Consider the following 23808-nt stretch of genomic DNA (forward strand, 5'->3'; position numbering starts at 1 on the left):
GCCATTTTATGTGCTGAGTTGGAATCTTGTCCGGATTTGCTGCGGTCGAGAGAAACTACTTTTCACTTTCAAGGATAAGCAACTTGTGCAGTAATCCCTTTTATTTATCTGATTTGGGAAATGCCAATACCTTTTACATCAATGCCATGATATTTCCATTCAACATTTTCGAATATTTTTAGCTGGCAGTTTGAAGAGCTATTAGTCTGATGCATTTGGGCTTGAATGCAAAAACTATTTTAAAGTATATTTAATCAGCTACCTGTTTTCATTTAGGGCTTCTTCGAGTTTAAGATTCATACACGTGCTGCATTTTAAAGCTTACTCCCAGATGGCAAACTAGTTGCGTCCAGATAGAAAGGATTCCACAATGTGAAACATGGTAAACATACTTTCCCCATCACCCATCGCCCGCCGGCCAGTCCGGGTGTTTGTTTCCATGTTAAAGTTCCGGCTGCAATGTGCTCGGGAATCCCTGCCAGGCGTCGAAGTTTGAATGGAAATGAGATGGAACTTCCATTTAACCATCAGTCGTATTGGAAGCCGTGCGAGGACCTCTGGGCATCAGTCGCACACACAGAATGCGAGAAATTCTTAATGCGGATAATTTGCTGGGCTGGCGACAAAAGCGCAGGAAGTGTTACACATGGCTGCATAAAATGTGTGTTTTTGGGGGAAAAACACCGGGAAAACTGACAGATAAAGGTAAAGCCATGGAATGCCAGCCAGCAGCCAAATGCGGAAGGCATTGGTCAAAGTTGGCTGCCCTTGGTTCTCTGGTGATATATGCTAGGATGTGTATTTATAGCTAACCAGCTCATTTCCCATGCACCTTTTTGTTTTGCCACCGTTTGCTTGCCCTTAAAAAGTTCGAACGTGCCACCAGTGGGATGGGTATATGGATACACCCGCCAGTTGCGGATTATATTAACAACCATGGCAGATTTATGCGGCAGTTATGCACTTCTTGGCGTTCCTTACAGCTGCCTTAACAGCTCATTGGGCGGCTGGGGAATCCAACGAAACACCTGAGCTCCTTTTCGCGCGAAATGTCCTTGGCTTACGTTGCGGCGCAATGTCATTGTTGTTTTGAATCAAACGCATTAAAAATTTATTGAATTTATTTTCACGAGCTCGTCTCCGTGTTTCGTGTTCCTTGGCGGCCATGCCATTCGACTTGGTTGCTGCTCCTGCTCTGTGGCTCCTGCTCCTGCTCCTGTCCTATCCACTGCACTTAAGCTTAGTTTTCCAGTTCACCGGGGGGATGACGTTTGCTTATGCAGCTTGATGTCTCACAAATCGCACCATTAAATGCAATGACAGGACTAAGGCCGGGCACTCGGCAAGTGCCAATCAAAAGCAATTAACAGGATTCGAAAAATCCTGGCGAAAGACACTCGTAACGAGGAAGCAGGACTTGAGGAGATGGATTGTGATGCGATGACTCTTTTGGCCTCTCTTCGCTTGGTCAGGTATTCTTCTGAGGTATTCTTTAACGCTCACACAATTGCATTATTCCCTAAAATCAAATATACATTGATTTTTCGCTAGTATTACCTTTCCAAATTCAATGGAAATTCGTATATTTATACCAGTGAAAGCGCACATCTTTCAATTGTTTCCATTTTCATTTTATTCATCGTTATACAATTCGTTCTAGCAACTAAAGAAAATAATATTATGCAGACGCCTCCGTAAAGGGAAAATCAAGAGAATAATCGGGAGAAGGACGTAAATGCTCATCGACTGGCGGAGCGCCTTGAACAGTGCTCCTGGCTACAGTTCCTTTCTGGATGTCCTTCACGCGCACCAAGGAGCAGGGTATGGATTTCGTGGCAAATCATAAATGAATAACAATTTCCGAATTACAATATCGGACCGTTTCGATGGAGATTCTTATCTGGGCGATGGACGGTGGACGGAGGTTGGTCAGTAGACAAACTTTTTCTGCTCCCCGTAGAGCGACTCGTAGAGGGAGGGGGCCAGGTGCTCGGCCAGGAAGATCTGCAGCCGCTCGCTGGATGTCACTGGGGTGTAGCGGGCCATGGGGAAGGTCCTGGTCACGGCATCGATGAGGACGCGCAGCGTGGGCTGGATATCGGCCGCCTGGAATTGGAGAAGGTGCGGATTAAACACTCGTTAGCCACCGGAAACAGGGATTGTGGGGGGGAATGGGAAAAGGGGTTGCCTGGGCACTCTCACCTGGCGCGAATACTTCTCCACCGATGTCATGGCCGCCTCGTAGTAATCCTCGCCGTAGGTCTTCTTCTGCTCCGAGGAAAGCTGGTTCCACATTTGCTTGGCCTGCGGAAAATACGGTGGAATGGGGAAGGATGGGTTGAAGCCAAGTTAATGAGTTCTTAGCAAACTGTTTTAGCAGTCCCCGCTGCTTGGGAATAGTTATCATATCGTAAAAAACTAAAAGCATGAAAAGTCTGATCCACGTGGAAAAAACTGGTTGTAAAAGTTTGGTTAATGTAAACATATGAATACTGCGCACTTTCCTCGTTTCACTAGTTTTATACTACATTTAAACTTTGTAAATGCTTCTAAGTGAAAAATTAAAATATTTTGTTATATTTTAGTTATATTAGTTTGTTTAGAAGGAACTTTTACTACGCGTGTAATGTTCCATGTATCCTTATGCTGGTTTGCCATTAAAAGGACCTCCATCGATTGAAAATTTCTCCCAATGCAGTCCATTAGTAGCTGCATACCCGAGCAATGGGGCCATTATTCTGTCCTCACCTGGTCACGCAGCTCGGTCTCGTTCAGCCAGCCGTTGCCGGGTGCAAATTCACCGGCAGCCACCACGGACACGTCCACTCCCCGGGTGCGCATCTCCTGGCGCAGACAGGCGGCAAAGCAGTCCACGGCCGCTTGGGTGGCACACTGGATTCCCCGGACGGGAGATGGCACGCGATTCAGGCCGGAGGTCAGGAAGACGACGCGACCATGGGCACGGCGAACCAGGGGCAGGAAGATTTGGGTTAGCCGAGCGGAACCTGAAACGTTTGAAAACTAAGATTTCAGACAACATCCATGACAGAGTGGCGCCCCACTTACCCAAAAGGTTGAGGTCCAAGCTCTTGCGAAGCACGGCAAATGGAATCCACTCGAGTTCACCCAAAGCTATCCAGTGGGCGCAGTGCACCACAGACCACAATCCTTCGGCGCCGTGGGGCAAGTGCTGCGACACATAGCGGGCAGCTTCCAGGATCTAAGTAACGGAGATGGTTGTGAACTCGGCTAAAGGCTCAAGGCAGACCAGGGCTACCAGATCGGAAAAGCATAAGGAAGCGATTTTTCGTGGAAGAGCAACAAAAAGTGCTGCTTTTTGTTTCTTTTTCGTGGAATAAGGGGAGAGCTTTTCTTGTTTCTCCTTCTTTTAGTGAATTAAGAAGCATGCAAAACTTTCCACGAAAAAAAATGGCTCACAAATTTTGAATTCTCCGCATTCCGATTGAAGCTCTTTCTTAAGCGACACTCAAGCTAATTGCTATATCACTCAAGTTGGTGCTTGGCATGGATAAGCCTATCGACTCAGCTAAAAGCTCAGGACATGCCGCCTGTGTAGACTTACGGTTTTCTCCGATGTGACGTCCAAGTGCAGCAGCTTCATGCGTCCCGAGGTCTCCTCCTTGAGAATCTTGGCCTCGTCCGACTCCTCGATGGGCGTGTTGAATCCTGCGTAAACGGTGAAGCCCAGGTCGTCCAGTTTCTTGGCCAAGTACCAGGCCAGTGGAGCCTCGCAGCCAGTGATTAGCACGCCCTTGCCCGAAGCCGAAACCTGTAAGGTAAGAAGAGGGACGGCTATGATTAGGTATGGTTCAATTAAACATTCTAGTTTAGTATAAATCGTTTTATTACATTTAATTTGTTTATATAAACAAGCGGTTTTAAAATAAAATCCTCAACCTGACAGAGATACAAAATGAGTTTTCTTTATAAATTCTTAAGACTTGGTACTTAGCTTAAATATTTATTGAGCAATTATGAATTTAATTTGCGAATATTTATTGCCGTTTAACTATTTAACATTGTTCTAATAATATCCTGTGATATTTTATTATTATAAATATCTCTTGAACTAACAGAAGAGAATAATATAAAATATTCTAAATATATTTTCTTTAATATAAGAGTGTATATAAAGGTGAATGGATTGATTTTGGAACGTTGAACTCTTCAGGCAATTAATGTTCGGTAATTATGGCGCCAATTAGCTGACAATTGAGCCGTGGCATTCTGTTTGATTTTGAGATGAAGTATCAAGTTTTCGTTGGGTGTGGTCTCTGAAGTTTCACCTTTGGCCCAGCCGAAGCGTCGTCTGTGGGCCTTAAGTCCGCTCACTTAAAAGTCGTGTCACAAACTGGGCTCAGACGTCCGCGAGTTGGCAACTTTGTCGAAGGCTCTTTGAGCTCGCCCCCACGAGAAGCGGCCTGCTTTCGATTTCAAAGCGAAAGTCCGGCGTGGTACGGAAGGACTCCCACTTTGGGTGGGAGTGCTACCATCTGGGGCTGGGTGTGAGAGCTGGGATGGCTGTCGCAGATATTTGTTTAAGTTCATCACGGCTTGAGACGCCGCCGCCGATGATGATGCTGATGCTGATGGAAAGTTGAAGTGGGCGAGCAGGAAGACGTGTGCTCACTAGGACATCCGCTTTAGACACGCGCTCCAGTCAGTCAACTTCTTTCTTTCGGTCTCCGTCTCCCTGGATTCTGCGGGCAGGATACGGGCGGGGATAGTGTCATATCCATCATGCCATTACCCCATATAGTTCGCCTAGATTCGAGTGGGGTTGGCTCCAGTGTGCGTCAATCGGGTTCGAACGAGGAAAAGGAGGTGGACGGCTACTCATTGTTCGGGCTATTAAACTGTTATAAAGTGCTCGTAAAATTGTGGAAAAAAATAAGAGGAATCGGGCCAGCACGGGTGTATTATTATTGGCCGTGCTGTTGACACCCATTAAGACTGGCCGACATTTTATTGTGGCCATAAGTGTTTGGCTTATCGAAATCTGTTGGCCGTTGTTTGGCGTTAATAAAAACACAAACACTCGACGGTGGGCGGTTGGCTTCTTCGCGATCTGGTTTGGCTGGGCCGCAGACGCCCACCCACCCACAGAATCCTGTCAAAGTTTCCCGCAAGTTATGTCCCTTCGGTTTTTACGGGAATCTACTTTAGATATAGTACTACAACGCTGATGCAAACTTTGGGCCAACTTTAGCACTAAAAATGCACGGGGCATTCTTCGTCCTTAGTTCCTTGGGCTGCCACCCCAATTTATTGCGGTTCAGCACAAATTACTTTAAACTTTTGCTGCAACTAAAAACAGCAACTGACTTAACGGAATTGAGCAATTAAAGCGCAGCAAAAAGCTGCAATAAAGGCAAAATATAAAAAACCCCAAGCAGCTAAATGTTTAGAGTCTATTAAATTGCATTGGGGGAAACCAGAAATTGTGGCAGCTTCTTCTGAAGAAATGCGATGGAAAAACAAGGGATTGCCTTTGCCAAAGAAAATGTACTGAGGAAAGCTGGGAAGCTGCTGTATTCCTTAGCTTCCCGATTATCAAAGCAGTTATAACTTTTGCAAGAAAAACATTTAATTACCGACCGCTTAAGCATTTGACCTTTTCCAAAAGGGTAGTTCAATTAAAAGTTTCAGTTCAGCGGAAAGAAATTAGCTATATAATGCAGGAAGATATACTGACATGATTGAATATCTTCAATCGCAATAAGTTTTAAATTGATATATCGGGATTACTTTGGTCTCTGAAGTTTAGAAGTATAAATTATCTCACCCGAGAAGGCAAATATAATGATTCAGTATATAATGGTTTATATCTAAGTTAAGGATATAACAGGATATACAGATTGAGTTTGAACAGTGTGAAAATCCGACACTTAATGCTTAAAATGACAACGGTTACTTTTGAGTGCATTATAAAAATCCGCCCACTGAATGGATTTTGTGCTGCTGTTGGCCATTCTAGATGGCCATTCACCCAGTTTCAACATTTGTTCACTTCTGGCGGGTGGCTTTAACAGCTTCTCCTGGTGCTCAACAAGGATACCGGGGCAAAAAAGAGAGAATTTCGACAGTGCAGTGTCTACGTGCGAGGCATGAAAGAGTCGCCCCCTTGACGCAACCGCGTGCCTCTTGCCACCTGCCACTTGCCACTCTCCGCTGCTTTCTGCTTTCCACCTGCCACCTGCCCATTTGGCCACCTTCTCCAACGCCTGACATCGCACCTCTGGGCGAACACGACGGCTTGCGGTTTTTATAAAGCAATCCCGAAATAGAACCCAAGTTGCATGCACCCCGAAATAGAGCGCGGTGGAAGTTTGGGGTGAACTGGCGGGGCGGAAGGCCACATGGGTGGCAGGTGCATGTCAGACATTCCGTTTAACTGAGCACTTGGGTCGGAAATGCATGCCGAGCACTGGAAGCGAGTAAGTCAATAAGGAGGCGTGCCAGGATCCCTATTCCTTTCCCACACACACACATATCCTTCATCTGCACTTTGTGCTTTAGCAATTTAAATGCATCCTTTATTGCATTTTAATTGCGGGCAACTGGAAGTGGAAGATTTATTCGCTGACCAGGAGCAGCAGGTGCTATCTGCGGTTGTGTTACCCCGAAAAGCGGAGCTTTTTACGCGCACTTTTAGCCACGCGGATGATAAATGGTCGCGGGGCACGCGATTCGCCGCCTGCAGCTGCTTTTCGCGCACTCATTACCTCCGGCTTACGTACACCGCGGCGTATGCGTAATATTTATATAATGCATTATGCTGGCCAAGCCAAAGGGGCCTTCTGTGTCTCCTGTGCGGAAGTTAATGTGCAAACTGCTCTAAGTCAGCCGACACGGACTCTGTGTGGCAGGAATTGCGAACGCCATCAAATAGTGGGCAAGTGGCGAAAGTGTTGGAGCAACTCTTTTGCCCCCTTTTCCTCCATCTGCTGCTGGCGTGGCACGTGTGGCAGCGTGGGCGAGCTGAAAGTTACGAGTGTAAAATGTAAACAACAATAGGAGGAGTCCGAACCAGACTCATGAACATGCCAACAGTGCCTTCATTTGCGTGAATAAATTTATGACTGTCCAGGGGTGCAAAAAACACACCGCTTCCTATTTCGAGGATAATGCGGAAGCGTGGGCTGTGGCATGAACTGCGTAAAAGTTGTGAAAATATGTTGACCGGAAGCTAGCCCACTCACTCAGGATCAATAGGTGGGTATTTTATTCTTAGAAAGTTACGGCCAGCCTGCTAAATATCTATTAATTTTGTTGTTGAATTAAGGTATATACTCGTATAAGCTGGCTTCAAAATTTATATTAAATATTACTCAATCTCAATGGCAAAACTGTAAAAAATTTGATTTTCGCTTGGTTGATATTTTCCGCATTTCCACTGGCCGCTAGTAATTGAAAAACTTTGACTGGCCGGTCATAAACTGAATAAATAACCAGGAAGTTAAATAATAATAAACCAGTTTTATTATTGTACTTCCGGGGCGGAATTAGTGTTCGCCATAAATAAAACGAGTATCGAAGTAAACAGATTTCATTCCGTGCCGAGCAACTATTGAACCCCTTTCGATGTCGGACAATGAGCCGGGCTGATGGCCGCTTATCGGTGGCCAGAGCTCTGCTTTTATTATCTTATTTTTATTTTGCCGTCCATCACCGTTTGCGCTCCAGCTCCAGCGTGTCCTGTGTCCTGGCGTTATCCTTGCAGACGCATAAACCTCTCAAGAAAACGGGGCACGCTTGACCGCTCAAGAGGCCCCAAATAAATCTACATAAGCGAAATGGCGCAGCTTCGGCGGAGTGGGAGTCGCTTGGAGTCTAAGTGAAAAATGGCAAACAAACCGCATACAAATTGTCCTCGCTGTGTCACCATTCCCAGGACTCAACTGGGTGGTATCCTTTGTGAACAACGAGGCGACGAAATGTGGCCAAAAAAAGAAGAAGAGAGAAAGCAAGAAATGCGAAACAAAGAGAGGCACGCACACGCATGCACGCATATTAAATCAGTGGCTAAAAATAGACAGCGAATAAAATACGGCCAACAGAGAGGGAGAGTGTGGTCGAAAGTGGTGGCCAAAACTCGGGGGGAAACCCCTCACCCAACAAAAGTATAAATTAACTAAAAAACGGAGGTGGTCGCTGGGCGGTTGGCAAACATAAATGACAGAGAAAGACGGGCGCCAAAAGTCATTGAACGTATTAAGCTGTAATAAATTAATTAACCGGAAAGTTAAAAACCATTTCTGTGTTTTGCTTTCCTGCACACCATCCGATCCACTCCGATACACGCACGAGGTATGGTATCCTGTTGGCGTGCGGCGCTCGCAGGACCTCCGCCAACTTCACGGCGTCGGCATTAAAGGCTTTTCGCATTGCGCATACGACGCGTTGTACCCAAGGAGACCTAGGCCAATTTGCAGCCTGTTTCCCTTATTCCTGTCGCCCCACGTTTGCGCCTGTGTGTTGGTTAGACAGATACAGTCGTACACACATACACACATGGGTGTGTGGGTGCCAGGACACGTTCGTGCGTTAGTGTGTGTGCGTGTGTGTGAAGCAGGCAACACGCAAAGCTTTGACTTTGTGCCAAGCCAGCCATTATGGCAGCTCAGCCTGTTAGCCAACATCTCTGGCCGGGTGTTTAAACGAAGGATTAGACGGAGCACCCTTCTGCCGTATGGAAATTTATCTGTATTTAAATTCCCATTGTATCCGGTCGAAAAATGATGCCCCTGGCAATGGCTGTTAATTAATATATAGTGTAGCAGGTCCTGCAGTGAAACAAGGAAACAAGGACTGAAACAGGATTGAGAGCAGGGTACTATTTATACTACCAGGCTATTAGAAGTAAATAATATTAGAAGGTAAAAGTCAATGCAGTTAAAAATGTAAATGGCTAAAAATAAAACAAATTTATATTGCCGTGCGGTTCAGCGATTGTCTAATGAGCTATATAGTATTATAACTAAAATTAAAAACTCATTTAGATATTGGGCCATAGTTTCAAGAATGTTGTAGCTATTTTTGTAATATATGTATAATATATGATAATCATAGAGTTGTATTATTTAGGTTGCTATAATAATCAAAGCTTATGCTTCAGTTTTGAATTCTTTATTGAATGATTTGTTATTTATTTATGTATGAGAGTTTTGGATTTCCCAAATTGATTTAGTTGGAAATCCATTTACGGCTAATGAATGCCTAGGATTATGATTGTATCCGGAAAACAGTGTCCTATTGTTGCGAACGTGAAATGCGAAATGAACTGGCTGCCAATCAATTGTGCGGCAGCTTTGTCCGCAATTTACTCACATTCGGTGACCTTCGACCTTTTGGCTGCCGAAGCATGATGTGCGATGCGCGCTGGCTGCACGGCTGCCTCGACTGCAGTTGGTTTTTAATTTAACTAAAGTGCGCAGCAAGGCAAGCAAAGAACTTTCCAGGTCGGGGGTCAGGGGTCAGAGGGCAGCTTGAGTTGTCAAGGCGATTTAATGGTGTGCAATTCTAAGAAACGCAATGCGCGTTTTCGAATCCCACGTCCAATGTCCCATGTCCCAGCTCACAGCTCACAGCTCAAAGCTCCCATCTGCCGCGTCCTTCATTTTCAGCCATTGTCAGGCCGAGCACGCCATTGCCATTTCTGAATGTCCTCAGTGTATTTATGTGTGTGTGCGAGTGCGCTTGTGTGCGTGCATGTGTGTGTGTGAATCAACAGGCCACGCGCAACACCATAAAACCGAAACAGAAAACGGTGGAGTATATGTATCCGTTGGATACAAAGGAGAACGCAGTGCGGCCACCAATGGGCAAAAACAAGCGAACGCAACTTCGCACATAATGAGTTTTTATGGCCTGCTAGCGAGCACCGTCCTTTATATAGCCTTCACTGGTCCCGAGTCTGGTGCCCAGGGATACCCCAGCCAGCTTCCAACTGCTGGGTGTCCCTCCACCATCATCATCCACATCATCATCATCACCACCGAGTTGCTTCATTGCCGCTTCCTAATTGCGAATGCACTCGCTACCATCGTTGACATAGCAGTTCTTGCACCACTTTTTTTCTCCGTGCACCACACACGAATCAGCGTAAAATTTGTCTACCGCCAAAGTTTTATGGAGCTGTAACTGCGACAAAGTGTGCTGCAGTGGGACTGTACGGAAGCTGTCCCTTTGGAGCAAAAACCCAGGGAGCTAAGTAGATGGTTTGCTGGGTAATAAACAGGACTCGGGCAACGGGACATTGTTGCAGATGTCGCTGTCGCATACACTAAGAAAAAGTTTGTAGTTACATATGAAAGGGAATGTTTGGCCAAAAACAATGCATTCAATTTTAATTGTTACAAACATTATATTTATAAAAGGGGGAGAAAATACAAAGATTTGTGGACACTATGATTTAGAGAATAATCTTTTCTATTATATGGCTAAATATAATATACAAATTTTAAAAATAATTTGTATTTCTATTTCTTTTATAGATTTTAAAATCCATCGGTACAGTGTTGCAGCTGCTTTTCTTTCTGAGTGACTGGATCATGACGCAGTCGTAACCAAAAAACTGGTGGGTGGATCAGCTGCGGATTCACCTGGCGGAGATGGACAGTTCCACCGCTGAGAGCTTCAAGATCCCCGGACATTCAATTACATTTGAAAATGGCATTGGGATTGCGACTGGAGTTAGGCGGGGGCGGACATAGAGGGGGCGTGTTGCAGTGGGCGTCGCTGATGTTGAGCAACTGCTCATTAGCGTGGCTCACACGAAGCTATTAATTCAATTATTTACACTGTTTCTGGCAGCTGACAAGCCGCACAACCATTTCCATTTCCATCACCCATCACCCATCTCGTGTCTTGTTCCGGGAAACTGTTGCGCTTCGCCCGAGGAAAGTTCCCAGACCCCCAGGAGAGATGGGGCAAATGGAGTGGAATGGGATCGAGTGGGGCGGGAAAGCGGATTGTCGACTTAATTATGCATATTAAGCTGGGTGTAATTTGCGTTGCAGAGCGGATCCACTGCCGAATTCGATCCAAAGCCGTCAGCCGTCTGCGGTCTGCAATCCTCGGATGCAGTTGCTCCTACCAGCTGCAATTTAGGCGGGCATAATAAGGGAATTACGTAACTCCAACGCGAGGGGGTGCGTGGGAGTGGGCGTTGCCGTCATCGGTGAGCATTTCATTAGCTGCGCATTTACATTTCATTGCACCCAATTTGTGCTGTCGCGTCAACAGTTGCCAACCCAACCCATAGCAACCCAACGCAGCCCATCCCAATCCCGCACTGAATTCACATCCTCCGAATCCCAGCGAATTTGTGTGCGTGCGTGTAATTTAATTCGATGGTCGTGCCATAAAGATGAATTGCACAACGTGATGTGCAAGGACAAACAGGCGATGGCAGCCATATCGCACACATAGGATGTGTCCAAGGGTCCACGAATGATTCCAATAACTTTATCTACTCCGCACATGTAAATGTAAATGTTAATGCGAAACAAACGGAAGACAACAGAAATCGGGTTAATAGCTGAGGTCTGGCCAGGCCGAAAAGCTAATCAAAGGCAAGGATATTTCGTGTCCTTTCCTTCTTCTTGTTTCCGCCCCTCAAAAAGAAAAGAAAAGAGGAGTTCTGTTGCCGTGTCTAAAAATAGATGGCGACTTTCTTTCTGAAGGACGTTCACATTGTTGTTATGCAAATAATCCATCGAATGTCAGTGATATCAGCCATTTAGGACTTGACTTAAGATGTTTGTTACAGTTAAGGACGAATTTTGAGCTTACAAATTCTGGGAAACAGAGAGATCAAACAATTGTTGATTTCGCGAAGGATTCCACAAAGGAGTAGGAGGTAAAAGTTGGCTTGTTGGGAAATGAGACAATCATCTGACTGTTCCAAGAAAGCTTTGTAATATGCATTAAATAAAACCATTTGTCAAATACACTGCAATTATACTGCAATTAACATAAAACTATACATAACTATTTTTAAGCAACCTTTTTATAAAGTCCAAAGAAAGCAGAAAGAGCTTCCAAGTACAAATCCCCCGGAATAATCAACTAATTTCATTATCGTCCATATAATGGGTTTTTCCTATTTTCGAGGAAGTGCCTGGCATTGTCCTTGACAAATCCTTGGTGAAACAAGACAGGCGAGTCCTGCCGCCAGTCACCGTGTCCCCTTTTTGCGGGTTTTGCATCTGCTGCCGTTGCTGTTAATTATCCTGCCGTCGTGCTTATTACCTTAATGTCGGGTTGCGAATCGCGTTGAGTGCGGCACAAGCAGCCTGCAATTGCCAGGACAATGCCATCCTGGCACCTGCAGCCCTGTCCACCGTCCGTCCGATACGGATACGCAGTGCCCAGGCACAGGACGATGGCTACGTGCCACGAATGGTGGCCACGGAGCTCGGAACTCTTATCCACCTGTAATTGCCAGGCAGCAAATGGCCAGTGTCACAACTCCTATACTCGTTCCCTGCTCCAAAGGAGGCTAATTAAAGTGCAGGCAAATTTGAATTATCTGCCGACTTCGTCGATGCCCCACAGTGATGGTCATGGATGTGCAACGAGGCAAATGGTGCGAAATCGAGAGATAACCTTATTGGATTTGATGGCTTTGCGTATACGCATTGTGGTAATTTGCGCAGTTAATGCGAGGATATTAGGGCAAATAATCCTATGGGGAGTTTGGGGGCACACACATGACCTGAGGGGCATTTCGGTTGAGCTGCTTAGAAGTTTAATTGAGCAAGGCGCCAGCAAACAGGATGTTGAAATAGAGCCTCCAAGGCTTTTAATATTTAATATCGAATCATGGAAGCAACTGAAACTAGAGAAAGGCGATGACTCGGCATTTCGTGGATTCAGTTATGCACACAAAAAAGGTTGGTATATAGTGGATATCATGTACGCCTGGATAATTGGATTGTTAAGAATGCTTAACTATCTTGGTTAAGTTAAGTTAACTAAGGTGTTTTGTTTGTTAGTGGTTTAAGTAGCTTCTCATGATTTTAACGACTGACTGCCTAATCAATCTTGATTAAGAACGCACTTTAATATAATTGACTGCCTGCCGCAGCCTTAAAGTCTAGGAAAGTTCGAAAGTAGATTGAAATGACTAACAATTTACTAGATAGCTCCTACTCGGCAATTTTCGCCTGGTCTCAAGTGAATCACGACTCCACATTTTTTCTACTTGCGAATTTATATTCATTACCAAACCCTTTTCTTTCAGCAAGTTGTGCTCGGGTTTCCCCACCAGGACTGCTCCGCCTGCCTGCCTGCCTGCTTATTTATTTGTTTTCATTTTCATTTCCCGGCTGGCTGCCAGGCACAGTATAAGCCCTGAAATACCAGACGCAGGCAAATCCGAAGCCAAATCCATAGTCAAGGGTTTCCTGTGCATCCTCCTGCTCCATCTGCTTCTCCTGCTCCTCCAGCTCATCCTGCTCCTCCTTTCTCTCCGGCCTGGTTAAGCATAAGTTGACGACGTGCCTGCCGCAGGACCCTCTCCTTCCGCCGCCCATGTGGATATGGATTCTTTGCTGGCCCGACGACTATTTTTAGTGCCACTGATTTGTTTTGCCTAGTATTTGAGACCCTCCGTCGTCACTTGTGGTTTTGGCTTGGCACTTGTACCCGGCCAAAACGGAAGGGAAAAATAAAGACCGTTCCCGGCAGACAGAACCCCTAACTTATGGACGCCCGTGGCGCTGAAACCGAAACCGAAAACCCCAAGTCCAATACCAATCCCAATCCCAATCCCAGGCCCAAGCCCAAGCCCAAGACACTCCGATCCTTTATGCGGTTTTCGCCAGAATTGAGGATTAGAAAGTCTGCGAAGCGGGAGGACTTACCTTGACGAAGTGGTAGAAGAGCACGGCTCCGACGGTGGCTAGGGCGAACCAGACGAACACGGCGAAGGTCGAGATGCTGGATATGTCCAGGGCGTGGAGCAGGTGCGACGTGACAATGGCCGCCGCCTGGCAGAACAGGAAGGGCATGAAGAGTCGCTCGAATATGTCCCAGGGAATCTCGTGCGACTTCTGCGGCAGTGCCGATATGGATCCTCGTCGCAAGGAGGCGCGTCGCGAGGCACGGCGCTAATAGATGAAAGATAGATAGATACATAGATATTAATTATATAGTATATATGCCGATTTAATTATTCATTTCATTGCAGCGCATTAGCATTTCAGTTTTCAGCTCTATAAATAGCCAGACAAAATAGCTGCGCATTGTTTGTTTGGGAAATATTTAAACAATTGTGCCAGCTCTCGTTTGTTTGTGTTTTGATCGATAAATAAGGCGAATATGCAAATTATTGCACGCACTCATTGTTTTTATTTCCAAGGCGGAAAATCAAAGATATCCGCTTGGAAATACTCGCAGAAGTGCATTGAGTGCTTTCTTCTGCTTGACAGGTGTCCTGAGTTATCCAGAATTGCCGAGGAAGCTGTGAAGTTTTATTTGGATTAGCCGGGAATTCACTGGAAAACTCTGAGCGGCAATCTGTTGCTCGGCAATCGGGGAAAAGCTGATGAAAATCTTTTGCGATTTGCAATGCATACAATTTATTGACTCAGGACTTCCGATTTGGCGCTCTTTGAAATCAATGTTCGACTTCAGTGGCTGATGAAATGGTCGAGCACATATTTGCCAACAACAATACATCATCGGGCATTTCATTAAAGCTAACCAATTGCAGCCACAGGATCCGGAAACGACCACAAGCACTTACAGCAACCAATATGCTTGCATTTATCAGACGCTAACCCACACATTGACATTGACGTATAGCAATTACACATGACGTGCACAATACTCTCGAAAAAGTGTGGGAAAGCCACTGGAAAATGGGGTCGGCGGTGGGTGTGGGAAATGGGCTGGCAAGAGGCACCCTTGGCCGCCCCTTTTGGCCATTGGCCATAAATCAACGACAGTGCGAAATAATCAAATGGTGGCATCTGCATAAATACAGAAGCCAATTGATTTATTCGGCCCGAAAATTAAGCAATTCCATTTCGCTTGCTCCGACTATTTTTCGTGCGCCGGATTTGTAAAATCGCCGGATCTATTTATACCTCCTAGTGCTGTCTGGAATATCAAAAGGAAATCAACCATGTCATTTCGGATTGCTTTCGTCATCCGGCGACCTTGCCACCAATTTTGGGACTTAGCTTGCCACAGATACGTGAGTGTATACTCGGAGTATACTAATGTGACTAATGCCGCCATTCTGTAAGTGGCCTACATATGGGCGACAATTTCGATCCGATCTATATATGTGCATATAGATGTACATATATGCACTTGCCGGTTCAGATATATCTATATTTATGTGTATTTATGTACGATTTATGTACTTAATGGGGTCGCTCAGCTGCCAAGAAATCGGTATATGTCTCCAAGCTTATTTTTATTATTAATAAAGATATGGATATTTATTTTTAGATGATGCGGACGAATCAAATGGAATGGAAAGTTCTGGCATTGCAAAAATACTCGCACTGAAAATGTATTCGATGTGTATTTCGTTTGGAAAAAGTCCAATCCATTCTGGAATGTCCATAATCGTTTGCCCCAATGTCAAGACTTTTATTGTGCAAATCTGATTATAATGTAGTCTTACTTTAGGTTGCACTTAATGCCAGACAGGCGGTAGAATTTTGACAAGTCTCTGGCGAAACACTTAAGTTTTACATCTAGCATTTTGCATCTTTCAATTTCTAGTGGCTCGCACGTACGTTGACCCACTTGGATCGTGGCCATTAAGTGAATTTTTGTAATTAATTTGGCGGCCCGTTTTGAACACCGCATGACTTCCTGCCTCCTTCGTTGCCGCCAAAGGATATCCTTTTTCTTGTGCGGCCAAAATGGGCGTGGTTGTGCCAGAGACTGGAGTTTGTGTATTGGCATTTCTGGGTTAAGCTAACTGGGCTAAGTGTGTGCCATATAAGGTACACACAAGCGCGGCGACAATAAATTTGGCCTGCGTAAACATGGCCACAAATGGCTTCTTTGCCGCAGGCTAGATTTCACTTACCATATTGTTATCGAAGACCTGCATGACGGATGCTGATGATGCTGGCGCTGTGCGAATGTGGATTTTCACGCACTTTCCCAAGGAAGTGGGCAGTTCTCGTAGTTTTAGAGTATTGTATATCCGGTGCTCGAGTTTCAGATATTTAGCATATATTATATATTTTCAAGATAGATTATCCGCAGCGGTACGGTTTGGGGGCCCGTGGCCTGGGCGCTCTGAGACACGGCGTGGCACTAAGCGGTACGATCGAGTGGCGCTGCCTGCAGCCGCCGAAAAATTTCGCTCGCCGATCGACGATCTCTGCCGCTGTCGACGGCGACTTCGACGTCGACTTCAGGTTCTGTTGTATTTCAAAATGCTGCAAGCAGCAAATTGTCGTTTTGATTTTTTAAAAATATATCTGAAGTATGTGCAGACATGCGTGTGAGGTAAACACATACATATGTATGCTGGCATGCCTATTCAGAATAATAAATATATTTAAATATTTGTTGCTCTTGGCGCTGCCCCACTGAAGCCGCAGCATCGATGATTATTTTTCCACAGCGGAAAACAGAAAAAAAAACAGATACATTTGTTGAAATATTCTTTTTGGCTCATTTGAATATTGCTTCAAAATGGCCCTAGTTTTGAATACACACAGTTTATGCGCATAAATAGTATGTGTGCAAACGCCAAAAGTCGCATTCTTAACCCCACGGCGAATAGTTTTCTGTTGTATGTTTCACTGTGACGTCATTGTCGTTGTTGTTTACATTCGCGTTATTGTTAATTTGCAAATTGCATTTTCATATACTTTTTTTTTTAAATTCACTGCTCTTTGCTGCATTTTGTATGCTTTCATTTCGGTTTTATTTGTGGGCCGATGTTGGGAAAATTGTAAAATTGCATAAATAAACCATGACCCTCTGGGTTAGAGGGGGTGTGGGGTTCAGGAAAATGCGGGCCACGTGTGGGTAAAAAATCATTCAACTTCAGCCACGAGAAATGGTGAAATAAAATGCAATAAATGACCATTTGCAATCTCGCCCAGCAACCAATAAAATGAAGCAAATAAAAGAGTGCTGCAATCGTGTTTACGCTCCAAAATAAGAATTTAAATGATTCCAATTAAAAATGCACCAATTATATAAGAAGAATATGTTTGCTCTAAAAATCAGTTCAATGAAATGTCCTTAAAAATACTTTTAAGAGACTTGAAAGTATATGGCTTTTTATTTATAGGATCTGAAAACAATCCATTGGTTTAATATCTTTTTTAAGCTTATGATGGATATCAACGCATTTGGTGATAAACCTTCTTTCACTGGAATCCGTAGAGGATATCTGATAGTCGACGAAATGCCATCCTCGTATAATTTACTTGCTTTAAATACTCGATTTTTATGTTTTCTCGCATTGTTTATGCATGTTTGTGTCCAACAATATATTATTGTTATGCATAGAATTTGTTGAGTAGCTATTCTGCATGAATATAGACAGTGCCATAAATTGACGTCTATATTGGAGCTTTGCATATATACAAAAAATCTATATATAATGAACAAACTGTTTGCTACCCAGCCAATGGAAGCATTTTCCCGTGCATCTATACAAAATCGGTTTTTTGTAATTTTTTCAAAGGCGGCTGCGTTGTCAGTCAATGTAGCCAAATTAACAAACGAACAGCGATTTTTTTTTTCGTATGCGTGCCACCAAAAGTTGTTGACTCTTTCGGATTGTCATGCATTTTAAAAATAGGCGCAGCAAAAATATTCTGGACATCGTTGCGCACTTTGAAATATACGAAAGAAGATTTATGGTTCACAGTACTTTTGTACCAGAGAATCATAAGCAAACCAAAAAGCAATCAATCAAAGCAATTATGAATTCTAGGATTGTCAACATTCGAAGCAAAATTGGTTTCGGTTATTAACAAAATCACTTCGAAATTGTGAAAGTTACCTAAAAAACACAAAATGCCACCCAAGAAGCCAGGCAAGAAGAAAAAGGACGTGGACTGGTCCGCCGATGAGAATTTCTCCAAGGATCGTTCCATGATCTACATCGAGCACACGTACGAGTGTCCCATTTTCCAGACCAAGGCCGACGAGTGCGGGTCATTCTTCACGCAACGCATACCGGAGCGCAAGTTCCAGCTGGTGAAGAATCGAAACGGACGCCAGGTTCCGCGGGACGGAGCCTTCGAGATAGGATTCTCGCAAAATGCCCGCACCTCGGAGCATCTGCTGTGGTCCGGTTTGGACAAGGGACCGCCGCGCCGGGACAAGTTCCCAGTGGACTACGAGGCACTGGTGCCCGATGTGAACAGGATACTCAAGAAATTCTATCCCGACAAGGCGGTGGGCGTGGGCGCTGACGACGAGGACGAGGAGAAGGAGGACATGTAAACATTTGCCGCACTTTGTTGTCTGAATTATTATAAAGTCTTTACCATAACAATGGCTAATACATGGCGTGAACAGTAAACAATCAGCCAGAGACCTGTTGGAGCAACTTTAAGACGTCATCCATCCACCCACGCGGCGATTAGTGCGATTCTTCTTTGGCTTTTGTGTGCGGAATATTGCTCGTATTGTTGATGCCCCACGGACTGACGGACTGACGTACTGACATCACACTTTGACAGCTCCTTTCAAAAGTTAAATGCTTAAATCGACCAGAATAATTAACCCAATACAATGCTGCCACATTAGCAGCCACACGATATATATGTGTATATATATATTATTATTACTGCGCGGGGACATTAGCGACGTCCTATTGTCTGGCTGAGAAATCAGGGCAACCAAATCCGGGACATGTGGTGTGCAGTTGGGCAGTGGGTAGTGGGTAGTGGATAGTGGGTGCTACTATCTCCACTTGGTGTTGACACAACAAATACCCCGAAACACATTTTCAATGTACACAATGGAGGACGAGCAATCCAAACAATTTAAATTGAAAGCTGAATTTGAAACAATAGACAAAGGGCACACATGTGCTAGTCGGCTTATAAATGCTCTTAAAACTATAAAGTGAAAACTATACAAGTAAATCAATTTCCTATAAGCTTTTAGCTTGCATTTGCATACAATAAAAGTGCAATCTATACAGTGCCTTCAAAACAGCATGACTCCTTAGTTGCTTTACATAAATAAAGTGCAAGAAATAGTATTTTCATTTGCAGTTTGCCTCTGGATTTTAATCCAAACCCCTAGTCCTAGAGTAATTTTTCCAAAAAGAGCAGCAGAATCCCCACATCCACATCCAAATCCATTGCGGATGTATTTGAAAATTGCAATGTGCCAGCTACACAATGGGCAGCTAGCTAGGAAAGTGCCTGGAAATAAATAAATTGGTAAACCGAAAAACCATCGACTGAGGACAACTGAAAATTTGCCATTGCACAACTGGCGAGGGAGAATGAAGCCAACAAGTCGTGAAAATCCAAACCAAATTACATTGTGGGCCAACAGCGATGACAATAACAAATACCAGGAATCCAGGGTTTGCTTCCAGCTGGCCCTTGGGACAAATACTAATACTGTTCCAACATTAAAAGTACAAAGGCAGCGGGAAAAGTTGCAGCTGAAAAACAAGAGGATTTGGTTCCCTTTTGATGATTACGTGTGTGTGTGCAAATGCAAAACTATGGCTCTGCGGATTCACACCAGAGTTTTCCCAGCTCCGCAGTTCGGAGCTACAGAGCTCCAGAGCTTCGAAGCTCCGGAGTCCGGATCAAAATGCAAATTAGTCTGGGTTACAGATGGTTTTTTGATTGACTGTTATGGTGGCTGACTTCCAGCCAAGACTAATTTGAATATCACGCATACGTCATGTTCGCCCAGAAACTACAGAGCGCTTTTTAGCGCTTGACCGGCAGACAAAGGCGACTTTCAAAAATATTTAGCAACATCCGTGGCGCAGGTCATTAATATTAATTTAATGGCTGTAAAAATAAAATGGCGGGTAGAGGCAGCAGCCAGAAATAACAAAAGTAAAAAAGGTAAAAATGAAAACGAAAATGTTGCCGCGACATTCCGATGATTTCAACAGATTTTGTGCGACCGGCACAAAGAAATATCAGCGAGGCGTTTCTCGTTTTTCGTGTCACAACTTATTCGGTGGAAATGGGTTAATGTCCAGCCATGCAGCCTCCATCGCCAGAGGTGGAAGTGGATGCATGTGTCAGCTGTCACCGGGATATCGAAGGGGAAACCACACGCCAAGGACAAGCCAGGACGATTGCCAAAAGGCGAGCGAAGGGAGCTTTAATGCAAACAGACCGCAACATTTTGCATTAGAGTGTGCGAGATTCCCGGCCAAAAAGTGGGTGTTGGGTGTTGTTGCTCCGTTGGCCAAAAGCAGTTTGGCAATGCCAGCCACTGACGACGGCCTGATGTAAAAATAATCCACGCAGGCGAATGCCAGCAAAATGGCGCACAAACAAACCGAAATGTTGTGTGTTATTTTTGAAATGCAATCAGCTGGATGAGGCATACAGCTCCTTCGATTTCCGGACACGTTTCAGTTATCCCATCCATTGATCTTTATATCCAATATCACATAACCCATGTGACCTATCCCACATCCTATTACCCATATCCTTTTGCTGCAACAAATTGCAGCTGGATCTAAGGGCCATTTATTTAGCAGCGATGCGAAGGCGAATGGCAAATGGCAAATGCCAGATGCTGCCATTTTAGGCTTTTGCATTTGTTTTATCGCGCCTAGTCGAAGGTCGTGTGTGTGTGTGCATGTGTGTGTGTTAACCGGGCCAAATCCCCTTTTAATGAGCCAGCTGGATTGGCCTTTGGCTGATTGCACGCTTAACTGGCCTGCAGATTGCATTTGTCACACCTTAATTAATCAGCTGCGGCTGGGAGGAAAGGTCAGGCAACATCAGTTTTTTTTCTCCTTGCCCTCCTGACCTTTAACCTATTTCGCTGGGGAGCAGCGGTTTTATTTCCATGCGTTGCTGTCATAAAAGGTTCGGTTCTGCCCCCATTTTCTGGCCCCTAAGATGATGATAATTCCTTGAGGCCGAATGGAGACGAGCAGCCATCTAATTAAGCGTAAATTGGCAGCCACAAAATAGGGTTCCGCGCTCCCAACTCCCGGATGCAATGTAACGGCCATCGGGCCCACCGCCCAAATTCAAACGCCCACGACCTTGGGGCCGCCCACAATGCTGCTGTTGTGTTATTAACATGAAATTAGTTTTCGGCTAACGCTAATTAAAATTTACGACACCCGCTTTACCTGCAAAATATTTGCGCGAAACTCCCAAAAGTTTACGCTGGCTTAAACTGGCATTAGAAAGCTTAATCAGAGGATCAAAAAGCTAGGGCAATAATAACAATTTACACTGTTTAAACCTTGAAAATTTTGGCCTTTAAGTTTGTGGTAAATTAAATTGAATTGGCATAATGCTGTAAATAAGAATTTCAGAACCAAAGCACATTCAATGTGACTACTAAATTGTTTATTAAAACCAAATGGGCTAATTAAGACCAAGAAAGCCCATTAAAAAAGTACAAATAAATTTCGTTGGGGCAATCAAGATTCTGGCCATGAAAACTTGCCATTCTATAAATAATGATATAGCCAAGGAATCCGTAATTGCTGTAAGCTGAAATGCACAAAGCGAATTCACCTGATGCTGGATATAAGTTGTTTTTCCCAATGCCACAATTGGGCATCCAATTGCGAGTGAGTGCAAATAATAACATGGAACTTTTTTTATACTGACTGAGGCTTCGTTTTTATTTAATTTTACATATACTTCTGTTGCTGTCATATGTATATATATAATCTCATAAATTAGTTTGTTGTGTATATATAGAGATTTTGTTGGTAATACATTTGTTCCTTATGCCGCAAACGCATATAATTAAATTTCAATAATAATAATGGTATCGTTTTTTGTTTTGTTCGGTTTCTATTTGTTTTAGGGCGTTTTTTGCTTGAACTCGAATCCAGTTTTTGGTTCACCAGCTGGAGATATATATATATATATATCTGCTGCTATGTACCTATATGTGTATGTGTGTGTATTTAGACTCGTAGGCAAACTGAAGTAGGTATCATTTATAACCATAAACACACAGATGTACATGTACACATCTATGTATGCATATAGCTGGTAGTTCTTGCCTGGAGTTTCGCAGTTGTCATTCTCCCGCATCTATATATGTATGTATATTCCACACCCGACTCGCTTTCATTTACATTATACATTTATAACCATAATAATTTACAAGTTAAATGGCTTAGAAATTATTAGTAGGACTTCCTGTGTGGGCTACCATACTCATACTCGTACGTACATAATACATAAAACACTTTCTAATTAAAGTTAAAAACGTCCTCCTCTGTGTCGCCTCATCCTACATCATCCTACATCGTCCTACATCATCGTACATCCTCGTCCTGTTCGGTACGTTTCGGTTCGGTTCTGCTTCTGTGATGTCCTGTTCGTCCTGTTAGCTTCTGTTTTTTGTTCGGTTTTGGTCTATTTACATAGTGAGAATCTCTAAATTACTTAGACTTCGCTAAAGCAATCCTCTTTGTTCTGTATTTACATTGCATATCGATTGAAAAAAATGTTTCGCAGACTTTTCTTGACTTTTGGTTTAAGTTAACATAAGAACGTTACAGGAAATACCCCTCTCCAGGCGGTAAGTTATTTATTATTATTATCAACTAATTTAGGTAAAATACGTGGTTTACATTTAAATTTAGTTTCAACTGGGCTGTTCGCTGTGCATTTAAAAATAGTGCAAAAATACATTTTACAAAAATTTGGTGCATACTTTGAGGCGGTGCTATATAATCACAACATTTACAATTTAAGTGCATTTGCTTGTCAGTGTGTGCGTGTGTGTGTGTGAGCGTGCGAGCATGTGTGGGTGCATGGAATGGGGTGGGTAGGGGCGTGGTCGGGGGCGGGGATCGGGAGGCAAGTGTACAGATAGTTTAGACCTAATGTAAACGTTAGAGTCGAACTCTTCGGCCTGCTTGAGTGTTTTGTGGAGATTCCGCTCAAAAGTGTCAATTGAGGACGGATTGCTTTTAAGCCTTGATTGTGTGCATGTATTAGGGAATGCATGTCCTTGTGGCGGAGTGGGCGTGGCCCTCGGCAGTCCCAACTCGCCGAAGCCTCCTCCACATACATAACATCTCGATTTGCATTAAGGTACTTGTGACTACTTATGTTTATAGCTCGAAAATACTCTTTTGATTCCATTTAAAAGTGGCCATTCCTGATGTCTGGGATTGGGACCGGTGCTCCCTGTGCGCGTCCAAAGCTAAACCATGTGGGAACTGATGTCTGAAATTCGGGATTTTGGTGCCGTGGAAGACTGATCTGCTGGCCCAACCAACTCGGCGGATTGCTCCTCAATCCAAAGCAGTTGGATGGGATTGGTTTCCTCACTGCTCGGAGTTTTTTGTTCTTTTTTTGTGCTGATTCGTGCGATTTCTACAAACAACGATGCACACAAAATATAATCACTAATTAATCAGGCTCTAATACAAATTCAGTTGTCCGCGTTAATCGCTTAATAATTTGTAGGTAAGTGCAATTGTGGTGCATTTCAATACATACATATAATTTATGCTTTTCGTTTTGATTTGGTATAATTATTTATCACATAAAACGTGCAACAGTGCAAAATTGTTAATGCTAATTGTTTGTCATAATTTCTCGCGCTAATTGTTTCAATTGAACATAATTTATTAGG

At 43.9% G+C, this 23808-nt stretch overlaps 2 protein-coding genes across 2 annotated transcripts; one reads left to right on the forward strand and one right to left on the reverse strand.

Annotated features, from left to right (window-relative positions):
• Positions 1-1609: 1609 nt before the first annotated feature.
• Positions 1610-16328, reverse strand: LOC117137383 (D-beta-hydroxybutyrate dehydrogenase, mitochondrial). The gene is made up of 7 exons (XM_033298796.1): positions 16082-16328; positions 13893-14138; positions 3584-3790; positions 3067-3220; positions 2749-3005; positions 2203-2304; positions 1610-2106 (listed from the first exon to the last, which is right to left on the reverse strand). The coding sequence occupies exons 1-7, from the start codon at positions 16103-16105 to the stop codon at positions 1930-1932; spliced, it is 1167 nt and encodes a 388-aa protein (XP_033154687.1). The 5' UTR covers positions 16106-16328; the 3' UTR covers positions 1610-1929.
• A 1598-nt stretch (positions 16329-17926) lies between these two features.
• Positions 17927-18790, forward strand: LOC117136697 (selenoprotein BthD). The gene has a single exon (XM_033297715.1). The coding sequence runs from the start codon at positions 18040-18042 to the stop codon at positions 18469-18471; it is 432 nt and encodes a 143-aa protein (XP_033153606.1). The 5' UTR covers positions 17927-18039; the 3' UTR covers positions 18472-18790.
• Positions 18791-23808: the final 5018 nt, after the last annotated feature.

The sequence above is a fragment of the Drosophila mauritiana genome, chromosome 2R, assembly GCF_004382145.1.
Source record: "Drosophila mauritiana strain mau12 chromosome 2R, ASM438214v1, whole genome shotgun sequence".
NCBI lineage: Eukaryota > Metazoa > Arthropoda > Insecta > Diptera > Drosophilidae > Drosophila > Drosophila mauritiana.

Excerpts from the sequence above, each read along its gene's own strand:
- LOC117137383 (XM_033298796.1), bottom strand. The coding sequence starts at position 16,105 with ATGCAGGTCTTCGATAACAATATG. Across the intron at positions 3,791-13,892 it reads TCTTCTACCACTTCGTCAAG|GTTTCGGCTTCGGGCAAGGG; the intron begins GTAAGTCCTCCC and ends CTTACCTTACAG. Across the intron at positions 3,006-3,066 it reads CTTGGACCTCAACCTTTTGG|GTTCCGCTCGGCTAACCCAA; the intron begins GTAAGTGGGGCG and ends CAAACGTTTCAG.
- LOC117136697 (XM_033297715.1), top strand. The coding sequence starts at position 18,040 with ATGCCACCCAAGAAGCCAGGCAAGAAGAAAAAGGACGTGGACTGGTCC.